This window comes from Leptidea sinapis, chromosome 6 (genome assembly GCF_905404315.1).
Source record: "Leptidea sinapis chromosome 6, ilLepSina1.1, whole genome shotgun sequence".
In the NCBI taxonomy this organism is placed as follows: Eukaryota; Metazoa; Arthropoda; class Insecta; order Lepidoptera; family Pieridae; genus Leptidea; species Leptidea sinapis.
The window spans coordinates 5,502,857-5,522,488 of NC_066270.1; the positions used below are offsets into that span (position 1 = coordinate 5,502,857).

At 37.4% G+C, this 19,632-nt stretch overlaps 1 protein-coding gene across 2 annotated transcripts; it reads left to right on the forward strand.

Moving 5' to 3' along the window:
* Positions 1-209: 209 nt before the first annotated feature.
* On the forward strand, positions 210-19,238 carry LOC126964787 (ribosome quality control complex subunit NEMF homolog). Of its 2 annotated transcripts, XM_050808039.1 has the most exons (15): positions 210-408; positions 614-785; positions 1,099-1,301; positions 1,840-1,976; positions 2,535-2,710; positions 3,487-3,681; positions 4,162-4,344; positions 5,281-5,474; positions 6,906-7,101; positions 7,621-7,799; positions 10,427-10,901; positions 12,002-12,271; positions 13,344-13,493; positions 14,027-14,154; positions 18,194-19,238. In XM_050808039.1, exons 1-15 carry the CDS (start codon positions 353-355, stop codon positions 18,390-18,392), a joined length of 2,913 nt encoding a protein of 970 aa, XP_050663996.1. In that variant the 5' UTR covers positions 210-352; the 3' UTR covers positions 18,393-19,238. The 2 variants fall into 2 exon arrangements, with proteins under 2 accessions (XP_050663996.1, XP_050663997.1); XM_050808040.1 differs by lacking the exons at positions 12,002-12,271; positions 13,344-13,493; positions 14,027-14,154; positions 18,194-19,238 and having other exon boundaries at positions 10,432-10,592.
* Positions 19,239-19,632: the final 394 nt, after the last annotated feature.

The window sequence follows — 19,632 nt, forward strand, 5'->3', positions numbered from 1 at the left end:
TAGGTACAGGCTGCAGAGTACAAATATAATTTGTTATAAACACATAACACCTGGATAACAGAATGCCTACCACGTGTGAGCCAAAAACCCCTTGATAGGAGTGGAACAAAATACATACGTCAAGATACGTTGGCAATGTCAAGTGTCAACGTATCTCAACTGTCAATTACGATGTGACTGTGAGAGCTCGTTAAGTGTTCTGTGGAGTAATGAGAGTACCTACGTCGTACGAAACTACGAAATATGAATTATAAGAGTTTAACCTAATTTCTCGTAATTATTTATTGATAATCATTGTCGTCGTATAAATAAAATATTGTGGAATCGAAATCGGACATTATTAATTATCAAGATGAAAACTCGCTTCAACACATACGATATAGTGTGCATGGTTACTGAACTTCAAAGGTATATATATATAGAAAAGATTTAAAACAAGACGTAAACATTAACAATTAGGTCATTTAACTCTAAATCAAATACAATAACTACTTATAATAAGTAATGAATACTACTAAGCTTAGCAAAAGTGATTCATTCATTTAACTAAACATTACTAGTGAAGTTTATTTACATTTTCGAATAAAACATATAATGTAATTATTATTTTCAGACTTGTTGGCATGCGAGTAAATCAGGTATACGATATAGATAACAAAACATACGTTATAAGACTGCAAAGGTCTGAAGAGAAGGCTGTGCTACTATTGGAGTCAGGGAACAGATTTCACACAACACAATTTGAGTGGCCGAAGAATGTTGCTCCCTCTGGATTTACTATGAAGGTTAGTTAAATTTAAAAGCTTATTAATTAAATTTACATGCATTGAAGACCCAGTGTTAGTAGACCCCCAATGGACAGACAATCTGGTGTAAATGATGAGGGCAGGGCAAGACCAATAGTTGTGGAGATCTTTGGGGGAGACCCTTTGTCCAGAAGTGGATATCTTCCGGCTGATATGATGATGATGACTTTGTTTTTGATTTATGCTTATTATTATAACAACAATATGTATCTAAATGTAAAGAGAATATATTTCATATATTCACAGAAAAAATATAAATATAAAAGATATGATTTATTTCTAAATTTCACAGTTGCGCAAACATCTTAAGAACAAGCGCTTGGAGCACATCTCACAAATAGGGATTGATCGAGTAGTAGACATGCAGTTTGGTAGTGGCGAAGCAGCATATCATGTTGTATTAGAGTTGTATGATCGGGGCAACATAGTGCTCACAGATTGCAATTGGATGATCCTGAATGTGTTAAGACCACATGTTGAGGGTGATAAAATCAGGTATGTGACGTGTTCTATCTAATATATAAAAAAAATTGTGTGATTGCGGTGTTTGTTACCAAACTCCTCCAAAAGTGCTAAACTGATTTAAATGAAAATTTGTGGACATATCAGATAGCTCTGAGAATCAGCCAACATGTATTTTCATACCCCTAAATGATAGAGGTGAACCCACCCCTAAAAATTTTTTATTTTTATTTTATTATGATTTAGCATTGATGATCACCATGTTTATATTAATCTGTTCCATGCACAGATCCGCAATAGGGTTGCAAGATGGCAATAGAATACAATAATTGTAGTGCAATAAATTTTTAAGTATGTTATATTTGGTAGGTCTTAAAATCGGTTGTCATCTATTCTTATACCCAAAAATTTTAATTATTGAATTTTTTTATTACTGGCTATACAACATTTGCTGGGTCTAACTGTTATGTAGTAATGATATAGTATTGTAAGAAATTCCTGGAAATCTCAAATAAGCTATACCTTATATTAAAACTGAATAAAGAATTTTAATGCATCTTTTTACTTTAAGGTTTGCTGTTAAAGAGAAATACCCTCTTGATAGAGCAAAAACAAGCTACAAGGCTCCCAATGAAGAAGAACTTAGAGAGATACTATCTAAAAGTAGACCGGGGGACAATCTTAAAAAAATACTCAATCCTAATCTAGGTGAGGTTTACCAAGTTTTGTTGCACTATGCCTATGTTGTCACTCTATGTTGATTAAATATATTTCTATTTCTGTGCTATTTATGCCTTATGGCTGTTAGAATTCTGAGATGGTGGTACCACCGCAGTAATTTTTTTTAGATATTGTTTCCATGTTCATAGTCTAAAACAGATGTGGAAGTCTCATACATCAACATGTTGTCACTACCATACTCTGCTTAATACTTTTAAAAGTAACAAAAAATAAAATAATACATTATAACCTAAAACCCGTTGATTAAGACGTCTTTTGTGAAATAAATTATTAAAACTTTCATATTTCACTTATTTATGGCTTAATTATTAATACGGCTTTACTCACGTTTTATTGGTGTCGGTACCGGTCAGTAAGGTGGGACATTATCGCTAACCCACCACACTCATCTTGATGAAGGACCTCCGAATGGTCTGAAACTAGTTGATACGAACACCGATACAATATTAAAATGTGAATAAAGCCCTATTAGTAAATAACTGATCAGAAATAATAAATAAAAAATGTTGTGCCTCTCCTTTTCAGAATATGGAGCTGCATTAATAGATCATGTATTATTAGAAAATAATCTATCAGGCAATATGAAGATAACACAGGACCCCAACAAGGGTTTCCAAGTAGATCGAGATATTTGTAAGCTATTGGAGGCTTTGAAACAAGCTGAGATTTTGATGGACAATGCTCATAAAGAGGTGTCCAAGGTAATTGTCTACTAAAAGCAAGTTAATCTTAAGATAAATGCCAATCTTTGACCACAACATTTTTCGGACGTTCTTGTTATATGTGATCCAAATCACACTCAAAAGTGATTTGTGTTAAATTACCTTAATTTAAATACCATGTTGGTAATAATTACCAATTACTTTCTTAACTATGTCGTAAAAATTCTTGGATTGATTTGATTTGAAACTCAGCATTAGGTCTATTAAAATCACTAACTATTTCGCGTTTTTTTTTTTGCATTTTTTAATAAATTTTTAAAATGTATCGATTTTCTTTAATAATATTATTTTACTATTGATATTATTTGATAATTTTATATTACTATTTATTTATTTATTATTATGACGAAAAACAAATGAAAGTTAGCTAGAAAAGAACATTTTACTAATTTATTTCATTTCGCAAAAAGACTGACGACGGTAACAGAAAATAGATAACAAGAAAATGGCCAAGTTTATGATTGAATATGTCTTATTGTATGGTTAGGGCCATGTGTTTTTTTTTTTGATGCCATGAAATTGTTTTATTCTTTATAACAGATAACATGCCAGAAGCATATAATATAATTTCAATCATCTATTACTCTTTCATGCCATGAAATTTAATTATGGAAAGAGTATCATATAACTTGCGAGAATCACATATAATTTCAATATATATATAATATATATATTGATCAATCAATATTAAGTATGTACAATAAAAACCAAGCTTATTTCTAGTTTTATTGACGAATGATTAATTTACTTTCCAGGGCTACATAATACAAAAGAGAGAAGATCGTCCCATACCTGAAGGGGGCGGAGCTGATTATCTCCTTACAAACCAGGAATTCCATCCTTTACTATTTGCACAATACAAGAGCCATCATCATACAGAGTATGAGACTTACGATAGAGCTGTAGATGAGTTCTATTCAGCCCTAGAAGGACAGAAGATTGATTTGAAGGTCAGAAAATAGAATATGCTTTTTCAATGCGGGGTTTTCTGTTCACTTCAAAAAGTCCACCTGCTTCAAGATTCCAGTTTTCTGGGATGTTTGTAGAGTTATGCAAAATCATAAACATAGAACATGTTCTGCCAGTGACCATTTCTGCCAGTCGTAAAAGCTAGGACTTTCCAGGAAAACATACTAGAAACACACAAAAATTAGCTTAGAACAAGTTTCACCCATTTAAAAGAGAAAGCAGTGAAATAATAAGACATAATGTGACCAATTTTTTTTTCTTAAGTGATCTAACAGTTCTTGTTTGCAGCGGCATTTGATAAAGACACTTTAGTGGACGGAGATTTGCAATTTGAACATAAAAAGCAGAAATACTACGATTGTTTATGTAAAGAAAAATAATGCCATTGTCATCAATACCTGTGAGGTCAGGAAAAAGTGTTATTATGAAATTATCTTTGACCAGCTTTGGACTCTTTTCAGACAATACAAGTTGAACGCGAAGCACTCAAGAAGCTTCAAAACGTAAAAAAAGATCATGAGAAACGAATTACTGAACTAGAAAAGGTCCAGACGGAAGATAAACTGGCTGCTGAGATTATAGCCAGGAATGAGTCGCTCATTGAGCAGGCCAGGCTTATTATACAGGCTGCTATAGCTAATCAGGTGAAGTTATATTTTTTAACCGACTTCAAAAAGGAGGAGGTTCTCAATTCCATCAGTATTTTTTTTTTGTATGTACACCGATTACTCTGAGATTTGTGATCCGATTTACGTAATTCTTCTTTAGTTCGATGCGCAATAGATACCATTTGGTTCCAAAAAATGTTAACATAGATAAAATCCCCATTTAAATCCGTTCATTAGTTTAGGAGTCTATCGCGGACAAACAACCTGATTTATATATATTAAGATTATAAATAAGAAAATTCGTTTGACAAAAGGTTGAAATTGCCCAACTGAACTGAACAGAAAAAAAGTTAGACTGACTTGAACCCAGAGCCGTTTTCACGCCAAAATAGACGTCGAGAAAATATTCTGAGAATACATATATTTTGGTCTCAGAACCCTGTGTTCATTTTATGATTTAGTCTTTTTTTTATGAAAATAAGAGACGAGCAGGACGTTCAGCTGATGGTAATTAATACGCCCTGTCCATTACAATGCAGTGGCTCTCAGATTTCTTGAAAACCCCAAAAATTCAGAGTGGCACAACAATTGCGCTCGTCACCTTGAGACGTAAGATGTTAAGTCTTAGTGCCCAGTAATTTCACTAGCTACGCCGCCCTTCAGACCGAAACACAGTATTGCTGATACATTACTGCCTCACGGCAGAAATAGGCACCGTTGTGGTACCCATAATCTAGCCGGCATCCTGTTCATAGGAGCCTCACACTGGAGTCTTGAGCAAGTCCAAGGCAGATATGAAAAAATACATAATAATATGGTCGTAGTAAGACACACCAAATGGCACATTGTTAATGTTTATTTCCGAGTCCTTTATTATGTATGTATATTGTACTAAAAATATAAAGTGAAATATGTGTCAATATTGTATTAATATAATACCTTATTAAGATAAAATATCACTCTGATTGACAGATGTCATGGGAGGACATAAATAAATTGGTGAAGGCAGCCCAAGAGAACGAGGACCCGGTCGCGATCGCCATCAAGGAGCTGAAGCTTAACAAGAACCACATCACGCTGCTGTTGGGAGACCCCTACGACGAGGAGTTGAAGCCGATGCTGGTGGACATTGACTTGTCGCTGACTGCGTACGCTAATGCTAGAAGGTGAACATGAAGTTTATTGTATATACGAGCAGCCGCCCGCGGCTTTGCCTGCCTAAATTTTTATACCAGAGGGAGGCTCCTTTGCACCGGATGCCGGCTAGATTATGGGTATCACAACGGCGCTTATTTCTGCCGTGAAGCAGTTATGTGTAAGCATTACTGTGTTTCGGTCTGAAATGTGTCTAGTGAATAAATCTAGTGAAATTACTGGGTAAATGAGACTTGACAGCTTATGTCTCAAAGTGACGAGCGCATTTATAGTGCCGCTCAGGATTTTTGGGTTTTTCAATAATCCTGAGCGGCACTGCATTGTAATGGACGGGTCGTATCAATTACCATCAGCTGAACGTCCTGCTCGTCTCGTCCCTCATTTTCATAAAAGAAATCTCACCTTTGATTCTGTTTTGTTTATATATTTCATTAGTTTACATTTATTTAGCGCGAAACCCTAATGATCTTTTAGAAAAAAGTTTCTGTGTATAACATTAGTTTTATTAGAGACAAATTTACTTCAAAGAAACTGGGGGTTAGCATTTCAGCATTTCTAGAAGGCGCAGGTTAAGGGTACATTTTCGAGTATTGGTCTGATCTCAGATCTGGTGCACTCCAGTATCAGCCATAGAAATCTGAACAAGGTACTAGAAGTGACATAGCCTCATTACACATGTTGCCTGATAGGTCTTCTCAGGTCTGAGGCATTAATCTTCCAAGGGGTGGTAGTTTGACATTCGATAAGTTAATTCATATTTTATTCGGAAAATTCATTATCAAATATTTTTATTCAAAATAGGATGTGACATCAGTTAATGAAAGTCAAAAACTACCACCCATCCCCAAAGGTTTGCCTCAGACGAGAGAACGGGAGCAACAAAATCAGCAGCTTAGTAAAAATATGTATCAAAACAGTAGTCGCGTAAATATGTGTACGTTTAGTTCATTATAACTAACTGTGGAAACTTTTCCACAACTAGCAACTACTAATGAAAATATTTCATTAAGGTAAGTCTTTTTTTTTTATAGAATAGGAGGACAAACGAACGTACGGATCACCTGGTTTTAAGTGATCACCGCCGCCCACATTCTCTTGCAACACCATAAGAATCATAAGAGCGTTGCCGGCCTTTAAGGAAGGTGTACGCGCTTTTAAGTCTTTAACTAAGATGCTGTTCATATAATTTTTCACTATGAGATTCTTTATTTATTCGTATTGCCGTGTTCTGTCATGCACGCCATTGCTGCACAAGTCCCTTAATATACGGAGCGTTGCAAGCGTACCTACGTAGCTTGAAGTTGAACTCAAATCGCAAGATTAATAATATTGTCAAGATACAATTAAAGTTTTTAATATATTTTTTTATTTTTCTCATATCATTCTAAAGCAACTGTGGCAATTAGGGACGAAATAAAGCTATTAATTATGAATTATTGTAGATACTACGATCAGAAACGAAACGCAGCTAAGAAGCAGCAGAAGACGGTGGAATCATCAAGTAAAGCGCTGAAGAGCGCCGAGAGGAAGACGAAACAGACGCTGAAGGAGGCGCAGACCATCAGCAGCATCAGCAAGGCGAGGAAGACATATTGGTTCGAGAAGTTCTACTGGTTCATATCCTCTGATAATGTTCTGGTAAGATTATGATATATTATCATTTAACACAGAAGCATACAATTCAGCCATACATTCTTCCGTGGAGGTCTACTGTCATAGTAAAAATCAAAACAAAGACAATATATAAACAAAATAAAAAATATATTTAACTTTTCTTCCACTATTCCACATATTTTTTTCGAGGTCAATATTCAATTATAAAAAAAGAATGGCGTGTTAACCTTTCTGTTCCCAGAAAATCTGATCCGGTATGCCTCAGATCGTGGGGCATGTGCGTGATATTGGCCATCGCACAACGTCCTGGCAACGCGTATTATTTTATTGTTTATAATAAGGAAGATTTGAGTGGACGTATCGGAAAGCTGTTGAAACAAGCTATAAGTCTTGTATCCAACTGTTGATAATTAGGCATTAAAACACTCATGTGATACTATTATCATAAACCCACATTCGTGTTTTAATACCCCTTATGACTCAACAGTTGCATACATAACTATTATAATTTGTGTCGTAAATATAGCACGTTATCGTTACCAGGTGATAGCTGGTCGCGACCAGCAACAGAACGAGCTGCTCGTGAAGCGGTACATGCGCGGCACAGACGTGTACGTGCACGCGGAGGTGACGGGCGCCTCCTCCGTGGTGGTCAAGTGCGGGGGCGGCACTCCTCCCCCTCGCACGCTCAGCGAGGCGGGACAGGCTGCGGTCGCATACAGGTCACACTAAATCTTGTACCTTATAGTTGTCGCCACTAGGGATGAACACCACTCCATCATCGATACTATTATAGGCCGACCGTTTATCTGAGTCCTCGCCTGCGGGGTACAGGGGCGCGGGGGTATTACGACAAAGGGGACTGAGACAGGTGCGGGCGGCGGGGGCGCTTAGTGAGATATACATTTCGCCCGCCGCCCGCACCCGTCTCAGTCCCCTTTGTCGTCATACCCCCGCGCCCCCTGTACCCCGCAGGCGAGGACTCAGATAAACGGTCGGCCTATAAGTACTTGATACTAGTATCGATATCACATTCAATACTTTATTAAAGTATCGATACTTGTGAGTACTCAATACTTATTTAGTTTTTAACAACACTATTAATATCTTATGCGAGGCTATGCCCGATATGCTTAAGACAGATAAAGAAAAATAATGATAAATTTATCATGAATGTTTATGTGCTGACACTAATTATTTGACCAATAAATTCTTCATATTATGTAGTTTTCTCTTGACGAATAGGAGCGCGACGGCAGCGCTCGGGCCTGAGCTAGATGGCGGCACTAATCAATACGATACTTTTATTTGATACTAGTATCAAGAGGTGCCAATATTCGATACTGGGTACTGGTATCGAATAAAAGTATCGATACCGTATGAGTACTCAGTAGTATCGATCCATCCCTAGTCGCCACCTTAGATAATTTATACGTGTATAGTCTCTTGCTGTTAGACAACCGATGAGTGTGCGTCACAAGTTACGTCTTATACTCGCGTTTTGTATGACACTTTATGTTAGTGTGCGTGCACTGCTCGAAATATAGGTTAACTCTAAACTCATTTACGGTCGTTTTCAAAAACGTATCTCTAGCTGATACGGATACATTGCTGTCACTGTTTAATGACAATATCTTATCTATCCATAGTTATGTACAATATAGTTTAACGGGCGTTTTCAAAAACGTATCTCTAGTAAAGATACATTGCTGTCACTGTTTAATGACAATATCTTATCTATCCATAGTTATGTACAATATAGTTTAACGGGCGTTTTCAAAAACGTATCTCTAGTAAAGATACATTGCTGTCACTGTTTCATGACAATATCTTATCTATCCATAGTTATGTACAATATAGTTTAACGGGCGTTTTCAAAAACGTATCTCTAGTAAAGATACATTGCTGTCACTGTTTAATGACAATATCTTATCTATCCATAGTTATGTACAATATAGTTTAACGGGCGTTTTCAAAAACGTATCTCTAGTAAAGATACATTGCTGTCACTGTTTAATGACAATATCTTATCTATCCATAGTTATGTACAATATAGTTTAACGGGCGTTTTCAAAAACGTATCTCTAGTAAAGATACATTGCTGTCACTGTTTAATGACAATATCTTATCTATCCATAGTTATGTTCAATAAAGTTTAACGGCCGTTTTCAATAACGTGTCTCTTGTTACGGATACATTGCTGTCACTGTTTAATGACAAGACCTTATCTATCCATAGTTATGTCCAATATAGTTTAACGGGCGTTTGCAATAACGTATCTCTAGTTACGGATGCACTGCTGTCACTGTTTACTGACAATATCTTATCTATCCATAGCTATGTCGTTAGTGGCGTACCTGCGCCGAAATGATTTGTTGACCAAATTGGCGGTATAGTTTGTGCAGAGATGCACTTAATGACATTAGCACCATGCTATTGGATGATTGTATTTGTTTCTAAGTACTGTCTCGTTCATAAGTATTTTACATAATGCTTTTGTGAATAACTTGGAAGTTAAATGATAATTGTTTTTCTTTAAAGTTAGCTAATATTAGTACAATTAATAATTTATTTAAATGTTTGAAGAATTGCAGCACACCTTTTTATTTCAACATTTTTACATCCTTAACATGTTATATTGAAAAATTAGTACATGTTTTTCATTCTAATCCTCCCTAATCATCTCTTATTTTAGTATTACTTTGGAAATTGTCTTTTTTTATATAATTTTATTTAGATAGTGAAATTAATGACAATTCAATAGAATAGTACTTTCGTGCGTGACTGTACCCATGCTAAGACGCATTCTTGCCAATATCGCCCAGACCTCTGTTTAAGAAGCGCCAACTGCCTTAATTAGACTGTCAGTTAATTTAAATTTATTGAATTAATTTTGTATTTATTATTATAGTAATGCTTATTATTCAACAAATTTTTAGTTATTAGACTTTCTATCTGAGACAGCTTAATTAATCTCTATTGAAAAGAAACACCGTAAGTTAGAAATAATATATAAATATAAAAATGTATGCATACACATTAAGGTAGAGATTATTGTCAATTAATGTCACAGATTGAAGTAGAAAGTGTGGTAGAATTCGTTTAAACCTTTATTTACTAACTGGGAGAGTTCTTGCGCCGCTTCTTCTCTCTCAGAGCGCCATTTGTTTCCGAAACGGTAGTAGTGTCTAGTATATTAGAAATGACATCAAAAAGAATTATAAAGGTATCAAATTTGAAAAAATAAATGCATTTTATGGCTTTGGCCATTCTTATGGACCCATAATGGACCCTAGTCTAATGATATTTCAATTAATCTGCACTTTTTTAAATATATTCTTTAAAACAGTGTAGCGTGGGAGGCTAAAGTGCTGACCCGTGCGTGGTGGGTCTTCGGTCATCAAGTGTCGAAGTCAGCGCCCACAGGAGAATACCTCACCACTGGGTCATTCATGATCCGTGGCAAGAAGAACTACTTACTGCCAGAGCATTTGCAGTTTGGCTTCAGTTTCATGTTCCGCCTTGAAGACAGCTGCATAGAGAGACATAAGGATGAACGAAAGTGCTTAGCAGAAGATGCCGTATCGGAAAACACCGCGGCTGAAAACAACGCAGTGGAAAACAACCAGGAAGATCCCGAAGAGGATGAGGAAATTGTCGTATCAGATGATTCAGAGCCTGAGTTGGAAACTATACAAGAGAATTTGAAGGAAGTGGTTATTGAGGAAGCTGATGATGGAGAGGAGGGAGAGGAGAATAAAATTGTGGAGGAGAGTGAAGGTGACAGCGACAGTTCAGATGATGTAATGGATACTCATATTAAGGTACTTAATGCTTTCTCTTGTCATTTTTTATGGGGATAAAGACAAAGTAAAAGTTCTGTATTTGTAGGAAACATTAATTGGTAAACTAGTACAGATTTAGGTAAATATGACGGAACCTGAAGATATCTAATATAAATTAGATTTTAATATTTTTAAGTAATTTTACTTACAGAATTATAATATACCCTCCCTTTTGGAATAATAATATCGATGTATATATGCAGATATTGCGTTGTTTTTGTTTACTGACGTGTAGTTTGATGAAATCTGTACCAGATTTTGCTTTACATATGTATGTGTTCATACACAGCGCAAGAAAAAGGTTCCAAGTTCACTATTATTGTATATAAAATCCAAAAAATATCACAATTTCATATAAGTACTTTATTGCTCTCTGTTAAGGCTTAGTTTCGAATGCTACGTAGTGAACATAGGATCTGTTGCTCCACAACACTAACGAGAGAGCTTGTAAAATTTTATTATGGTTCACTTGTCGAAGTTGGTTGAGATTGTGTTTTTTTAATTATGGCCAAACCATCAACTTACAAGAAAGAAAGACATTTCTGAAGTTACTTACTGTTACGGTGGTTATTTCCGCTGTATTAAAAGTTCACTGTGACATTATATATATATATATATATATATATACTAGCTGACCCGGCGTTGTTTTGCCGTATACATTATTTTTAGAGTTAGACCGTTTCTTGGACATTGCAACATTATTTGATTTTTCTAAAATAAAAGATTTTTTTTTAAAATAAACGTAGCCCTAGTTACTCCTTATTACATCAGCTACCTGCCTGTTTTTAGATATTTCAGAGATTAGCCGGAACAAACAGACAGCTAAATAATGTAAAAATTGTCCGTACATATTTGTATTACATGTAATAAATAACGGTTATTTTAATATTACAAACAGAGACTCAAATTTTATTTATATGTATAGATTGCACGTTTAGAATTAAGTTTTTCTGTCTACTCTAGCTTCAAAGGTAACTTAATTCGTATGTTGACGTAGTAATTATTGTAATTACTTGTTCACCGTCAAGAAAATGATCACTAACTTTATACTAACAGTTAATACTAATAAAAAATTGTAGGTTGACCATGGGACAGGTGAAGTGACATTCGAGTCTAAAACACGCACGCTTTCCGAGATGTCTGACAAGAGTGAGCAGGACAAGCCGTTGAAATTCCCCGCGCTACCCAAGAAAGGCAAGAAACAGCAGAAGCAGAAGGAGGAGAAGAAAGAGAAAGAAGACAAGACGAAAGATGGTCTGAAACGTGGACAGAGATGGAAGCTGAAAAAGTTGAAGAAGTATAAGGACCAGGACGATGAAGACAAAGAATTTATTAAGGAGTTCTTGAAGGTATACGGAATGTTGAGAATTATTTCTTAGAATATAAAGAATGCGAGCATCTTGGTCAAATTCAAATCAAATAACACTACAAAAACTTTTTTGAGTAAGTAATGTGTTAACATTACTGCGTTTCGGTCTGAAGGGCGCCGAAGCTTGTGAAATTACTGGGCAAATGAGACTTGACATCTTATATCTGAAGGTGACGAGCGCAATTGTAGTGCCGCTCAGAATTTTTGGGCTTTTTCAAGAATCCTGAGTGGCACTGCATTGTAATGGGTAGGGCGTATCAATTACCATCAGCTGAACGACCTGCTCGCCTCGTCCCTTTTTTTCATAAAAAAAAGTGATCACTGCTAGCCATGTTGTGCTTTCGTAACAACCAGATGGATTGTGGAGGCGTTACTTCAGCCTTAGAATTAGGAAGAAAGTTCCTTCAGTGTTTGATCTTCCGAGAATCGCTCTTTGTATCAACGTCACACATCCAATTGTTGATGATTGAGTTTGTATGATACGGTGGCCTATTGATGCCGAATTCCAACATGCTGCGCGACGACCAAACGCAGGCAAGAATTACATCGCGCGTAGGAAGTCTTTAGTGCATGTTTAGTTAAGTCCAGAGAGTTAATAATTCAATTTAAAATACTTTTTAAAGGATTAAATTCTGAGCGGCATTACCATTGCGCTCGCCACCTTGAGACATAAGATGTTAAGTCTCCCTTCAGACCGAAAAACTCACATTACCTACTGCTTAATTGCCATAAATCGCCTCTTACGACACCTTTGGGCCTGGGACTTCCCTATTCTTTTTAAGACCCGGGGAAGCATGGCTTAGCCGGACCTGAGGAAGCTGTAGTTGATGAGATTATTAAGTAACCTTAAGTTACCATAACTTTTCTATGGGTAAACTTCGCTTTACAGCATTATTGCAGCGTTTGACTTGGAGTTAACCAATGCGATGTTCGCTTACGACTTTTATGAGTAAATTTTAGATTCTATCGAGATAAAAAAAAATAATCCGTAAAGAATATTATATTGTATTTATGTATATGTAAAATTTACAGGCTAACTAAAATTGTTTCAGTCCGATAAAGGTACGAACGACTCGAAGAAAGCCCAAAAGCTAGCGGTTAAGGGTAAGGAGAAGAAATCAAACCGTAGTGCGAAGATACCCCAGCCGGCTCCGGTCATCCTTGAGGCCGAGTCGGAGGAGGAGCCCGAAGTAGAAACGGAGGTGGGTAGTTTGAAATATTCAATGTTAATTTATGTTGGTATCGTGTTATTATTAGGAATTCCGAAACTATTCAGTACCATTCATTCGGGACAGTCTTCATTCATTCCGCGTCCCATAGTTACTGCGCTAAGATGCGGATTTGCCTGTACAAATTATAATTGTTACACTGTGATTACACCCCCTCTTCTAAAGCGAAAATGAAAACAATTATTAAAAGTCATAAAAGGCATTTATTTTCTCAAAATTGATTCCATTAGAATTATTTTTGATGTCATTTCTAATGTACTAGATACTACTACCGCTTTGGAAACAAATGGCGCTCTGAGAGAGAAGAAGCGGCGCAAATAACTCGTTATATTATGGTTTCAATCTTTACCAATTTACTCGTTATTCGACAAAAGCATTTGAACTGATACACTACTAGATCATTCATTCAAACTTCATTGATTACATGATTTATAACTCCTATTTGATGATTTCCATGAATTTTGAATTGACAGTTGACTGTTTAAGAACGTGGTTTTCGTTGTCAGGTGGAAACGGCGGCAGGTGACGTGGACGCGGAGATGCTGCACCAACTGACCGGCGTCCCTCATCCAGAAGACGAGCTGCTGTTCGCAGTGCCTGTGGTAGCACCCTACTCTACGCTCCTCAACTACAAGTAAGTATCGATAGACCACAAAGCGATGTAGAGTTGAAGTAGATGAAGTACCAGTAGGGACAGAAAGGAAATGGTTTCGTCACACAAACGGGATAGGTATCTTACAGCCACTTTCAATGTGGCAGTCTTTATTATTATTATGATTTGGGGATTTCAATGCACTTAAATCCTAGGATCTATTGTGCCCACTTCTTGCGCTAGCGCGCCTGCTCTCAAACTTAAAAGTTAAGGAGGAGAATCGAGGCTACTAACTAGGATGCGTGTCACTGTGCCGAGATTTAAATTATATCCCCGAGACCTATTGCTTTTAGAAATCGTAGGATCCTCAGAGGGTCCAGGTAGGGCACGTCCTCTGCTTTGAGCGAAGGTGTTTTAAGACACCCCAGCCTGATTCTGGCAATGGCTTCGCATCCCAGAAGAATGTGTATGGGGTCTTCAGTGGCTTCGCAGCTGAATCTGCACAGGTTTGATTCACTGAGACCCATTCTGGCTAGGTGCCCATTATTTAGCTTGCAATGGCCGAATAGGAACCCCGTGAGGGCTCTCAGTTGTGTCCTGTCCAAGCCTATGCATTTTTTGGCACGCTTACGTTGATAGTTGCCTAGGAGCAGCTTAACTTGCCCCATCGGCAAGCCTGCCTAACTTGCCTGGTAACGAAGACCAGTAGCTGGCTGCCTCCAGTTTTTCTTGCTTCCTTAGGACATTGCGGATAAGAGATACACCGGCTCCACAAAAGGCTTCAGGGCCTATGAAGGGGTATAAAGCACCATCCTTAGCTTTCTCATTACCTTCTATTCCTTTGTGCCCCGGTATCCAGGCCAGTGTAACTTTATTTCTCTTGCTGAGGATATCCAGTTTTCTTCTACATTCCCACACTAACCGCGAAGTTATTGTGTAGGATGTCGGTGCCTTGAGAGCTGCTTGGCTATCTAACATTATGGCAATATTCCTGTCGAGGTTCATTTGTAAGCACCTGTCTAGTGCATATACTTCCGCCTAGTATATAGTTGCTGCTTTACCTTAGGCTTCATTATATATATAGGATATTTGATTGCTGGGCCGAAAACTCCAACACCGGCACCGGCTTGAGTCCTGGAGCCATCCGTGTACCACTTTATGGTATGACTATCTAGGTTTACCGTGGTGTCACAGTAGTCTTCCTTGTTGCTGATATTTAGCCTGAAATTCCGCTCAAAGCAAAATATTGGGGGAATTTTGTCTTGTGGCATAAACCAGATGTGCGAGGACTTTGCCAGTAGTTTTAGGTCATGTTGGCTTGCATTTATGCCCGTTCTAATCCCGCTGTTTTTTATTCTGATTATAGCCATTCTGGCAGCACTTGTGACTGCTATATGCAGAGGTGGAAGATCTAATATCACCTCCATGGCTGCTGTTGGGCAGGATTTCATAGCACCTGCACTACCATACAGACGCATGCTAGCCTTTGCAGTTTTGTAAGGCATAGTTTCACCGCTACGTTAGATATATTATTTGCCCACACCACACAACCGTATGTGATAATGGGACTAGCCACCATAAGATACAATTCACGGAGGATTTTGGGGGAAAGCCCCCAGTTCCTTCCAGCTAAACGCCTACAGATCATGAGTGCCCGGGTGGCTTAAGCTGACACCTCCTACACGTGTGTGTGAAAATTGAGTTTGCTATCAAGGGTTATGCCTAGATATTTCACTTCTGTTTTCCATTCGAGCGATTTGCCATCTACCGCAATAGGCTTGAAGTTAGTTTTCCTCCTGTACGTAAAGGGACTATACACGTTTTGGAAACATTCAACTTCAGGCCTACCGATATACACCATTTGATTACTATGTAGAGAGCGTTTTGTAGGAGCTCGCATAGAGTACTGTCAACTTTCCCGCTGACCACAATGACGGCGTCGTCAGCATAGCCTATGCCTTGTGCAGTGAGGGATTGCAGCAGTCCATCAACCACAACTGTCCAGAACAGTGGTGATGTGACTCCACCCTGAGGCGTGCCTCTGGTGGTTTTCCTGGTTGTTTCATGGCTAACCACCGACCTGTTTTTGAGCAGACTGTCTGCCCATCTGACAATGGTATGTTCAACCTTCTTGTCATTGAGGGCTTGTATGATGGCTCGGTGAGAGGTGTTGTCAAAGCATCGTTCAATATCCGTAAAAAGACAGAGTGCTGTTTCCTTGTTATCTATAGCATCTCTGAGGAGGTTGGTTAATTCATAGAGCCGTGTCCGTTGATCTGCCCGCACGGTATCGTGCTGGCTGGGATGCAGAGGGCTCGTTCGCAGAGCAGTATTCCTTATATAGTTGTCCATTGTCTTCTCTAATGTTTTGAGTACAAAGGAGGTAAGACAGATGGGTCTATATGATTTAGGGGACAAAGTGTCCTTCTTACCAGCCTGACGGCCGTTCCCAATATTCAGTCTATCTCTTACTTGAGAAAAAAATCTTAAGTATCGTTGACTTTTCTGTCCCAATAAACTTATCGATGGTTCCTAACCTTATCCGTGCACGCTGTCTGTCAATGGGACGACGTATAGCTACCAGCGGTATAAAGTTTGTATGGAAATTGCAATAAGGCGATACGAATGACTTATCGGGTATATTGAGACAGCTTCAGATTATTGACAGCTAATTACTGATAGTAGAAGGTAGTAATTTATCTCTAGGCTAGCAGGACGTTCAGCTGATGGTAATTGATACGTCCTGTCCATTACAATGCAGTGCCGCACAGGATTCTTGATAAAAAACAAATATTCTGAGCGGCACTATAAGTACGCTCGTCTCTTTGAAACATAAGATGTTAAGTCTCATTTACCCAGTAATTTCACTAAGCAACAGCGCCCTTCAGACCGAAGCACGGTAATGTTTAGACATTCTGATCATGGCAGACTTCACGGCAGAAATAGGCGCCGTTGTGGTACATTATCTAGCCCTGTGCGAAGGCACAGGATGCCTCCCACTGGTAATGGTGTTGGTGATTTAGGATTTAGATTGAATATAAAAACCATCCGTTTTTATACTACTTTCGTTCGCATATGTATGGAAGATTGGGAAAGGTGGCGTTTATTCTTTCAATCAGATATTGGACATTTTAAAGAACGGACAGTCAAGGTTCAAGAAACAAAGACCGTGTATTGAAGCGTTTGTGGCTGAGTGTGTCTCAGTCTGAGATCTATAGAGCGTACTCAGACTTTACTTACGTAAAACTTAGCTGAGTGTAAGCTTAGCATTATCTATGATTTCGTCTTTATAATAATAATAATAAGTTTTTATTAAAGGCAAAATTACCCAGTATACATATTATGAAACAAATAAGTTGTAATATTCTAATACATTATATAAAGATAGAAAGTAAAATATACACAAAAACTTATAATCTATCTGGAGAGGTTAATAAAGCTCGTCCCAGGCATCTTGGTCCTGGCACCGTCATTTAACAACTCGACACGTGTTTTGCCTCTACACGAGGCATCCTCAGGACGTGTTGTCTCGCCAAAATCTGGCACGAGACAGTCTCGTGCAACACAGCTCTCGAAACAAGTGTCGAATTGTTTTAAAAACAAATATAAAAAAGCGGAATTAACACTAAAGAGAACTTAAATCATTTGTATAATTATGGATTTCCGCAAAGTAACGCCTAAATCAATAAATTTTCTAAGTAATCCGACAACCTGGAACTAGATTATGATTATTTTATAGCAATAGAATATGCAGTACAATATCGTATATTTCATTAAAAAGAGCGCAAGAAAAGAATGCTGGGAGAGTTTTTGCGCCGCTTCTTCACTCTCAGAGCGCCATTTGTTTCCGAAGCGGTAGTAGTATATAGTATATTAGAAATGACAACAAAAAGAGTTCTAAAGGAATCAATTTTGAGAAAATAAATGCCTTTTATGCCTTTTATCACACTCTAACAAAGTTTTATGTAAGTAAAGTCTGAGCAAAGTCTTAGTGCGTGTTATAGGTCACACCGTCATCCCGACGCCATTGTTTCAATCTCCACTCATTTATAATTGCTATCATAATACTGTAACTCCACAGATACAAAGTGAAGCTGACTCCAGGGACCAGTAAGCGTGGTAAAGCAGCTAAGACCGCGGTGCAAGTGTTCCTCAGGGACAAAGCTGCCTCCAACAGAGAGAAGGATCTGCTAAAGGCCGTCCGAGAAGAGAATGTCGCCAGGAACTTCCCCGGAAAAGTCAAGTTGTCCGCGCCACAGTTACACCGACATAAAAAGTGAGAATGACACGTCTTCTCGTCCTCGAACTCTTATAACTACCACTGTGGCTTTGGGAAACATCTAAAATAATTCTAATGACTAGTGTTATCAAAAATGGCCTTATTAATGTCGGTAATATAAATATAAATTATTAATATTATTTAGAAATGTACAATCTGATGATCTGAGCTAAAAGTGGCCAGATTCAAAATCTATTTTAATATTAAGTCAGTATCCAAAGATAATCTGATTTACTATAATGTGATATTATGTAAATAAATACTTGAACATAGATGTAAAAAGAACAACTACACTCACAATCACGCTTAAAATTTGTTTGAAGCAAAACTGCCTATGCGTCTATTAGGCAGAGTTTTCGTTCAGTTGTGTGTTGACCGCGCTTTGAATCCAACGCCACGCAATGACAAAGTGTTCAGTAAATAACTGTCCAAATAACAGCATATCCAAACTTAAAAAAGATGCAGTGTAGTATTTCAGCTAAGTATCCCTTAAAATTGAACAAAATTGTGTAACTAACTTGACATTTTTAATCATTTTTCTAAATAACTACATTTTGATTGCTAAAACAATATACGTCGCCGACGAAATGTGCACTTTTCGCACTATAATTACAAGACTTTGAACATTACTACCATGAAATAAGGTGTTAATTTGAATGAACGTTTTAATGTTATCTGTATAAGTTAATGTGTAAGTATATACAACGCCGCTAGGACATTTTTGACGTCCTTTTCATAGGCGCTTGTGAGTGTAGTTATTAATAGCACGTCAATGATTTGTAATTACCGTGTATGGTACTTTTATTTTAAGTATGGTACAGAGCATAAAAAAACCATAAATACATAACTAATGTGTTTCATTAAGCAGCGTTCACACCCACAATGTAGTCCTAACAATAATTAATAACAACTTTAATAAGAAAAACATGCTTGAATATGGCTCATAGCCAATATGATATATATTGTATCAACTAAAGTTGGCACGTTCAGTCTCGGAGTAATTCAAATAAAAAAGATGCCACGTTTTATTGCCAAATGGTAATAAAAATAAACCGAAACAACCTCTGTCATGTCATTATCTTGGCGGCCGGCGAGAGAGACGCATAAGTTTGCTCATTCACAGACACTACACAAAACAATTTTTTTTTTAAATCTATTGAATGACTATGGATGCTACTCCTCAGTTGGAATAATCAAGTTGTCTTCTCAATAATATGTGTAGGTATATATGTTGTTAGGTT

Coding starts and splice junctions, on each gene's coding strand:
- LOC126964787 (XM_050808039.1), top strand. CDS start 353: ATGAAAACTCGCTTCAACACATACGATATAGTGTGCATGGTTACTGAA. Junction 2,711..3,486: donor CTCATAAAGAGGTGTCCAAG/GTAATTGTCTAC, acceptor TTTACTTTCCAG/GGCTACATAATACAAAAGAG. Junction 5,475..6,905: donor GCGTACGCTAATGCTAGAAG/GTGAACATGAAG, acceptor GAATTATTGTAG/ATACTACGATCAGAAACGAA.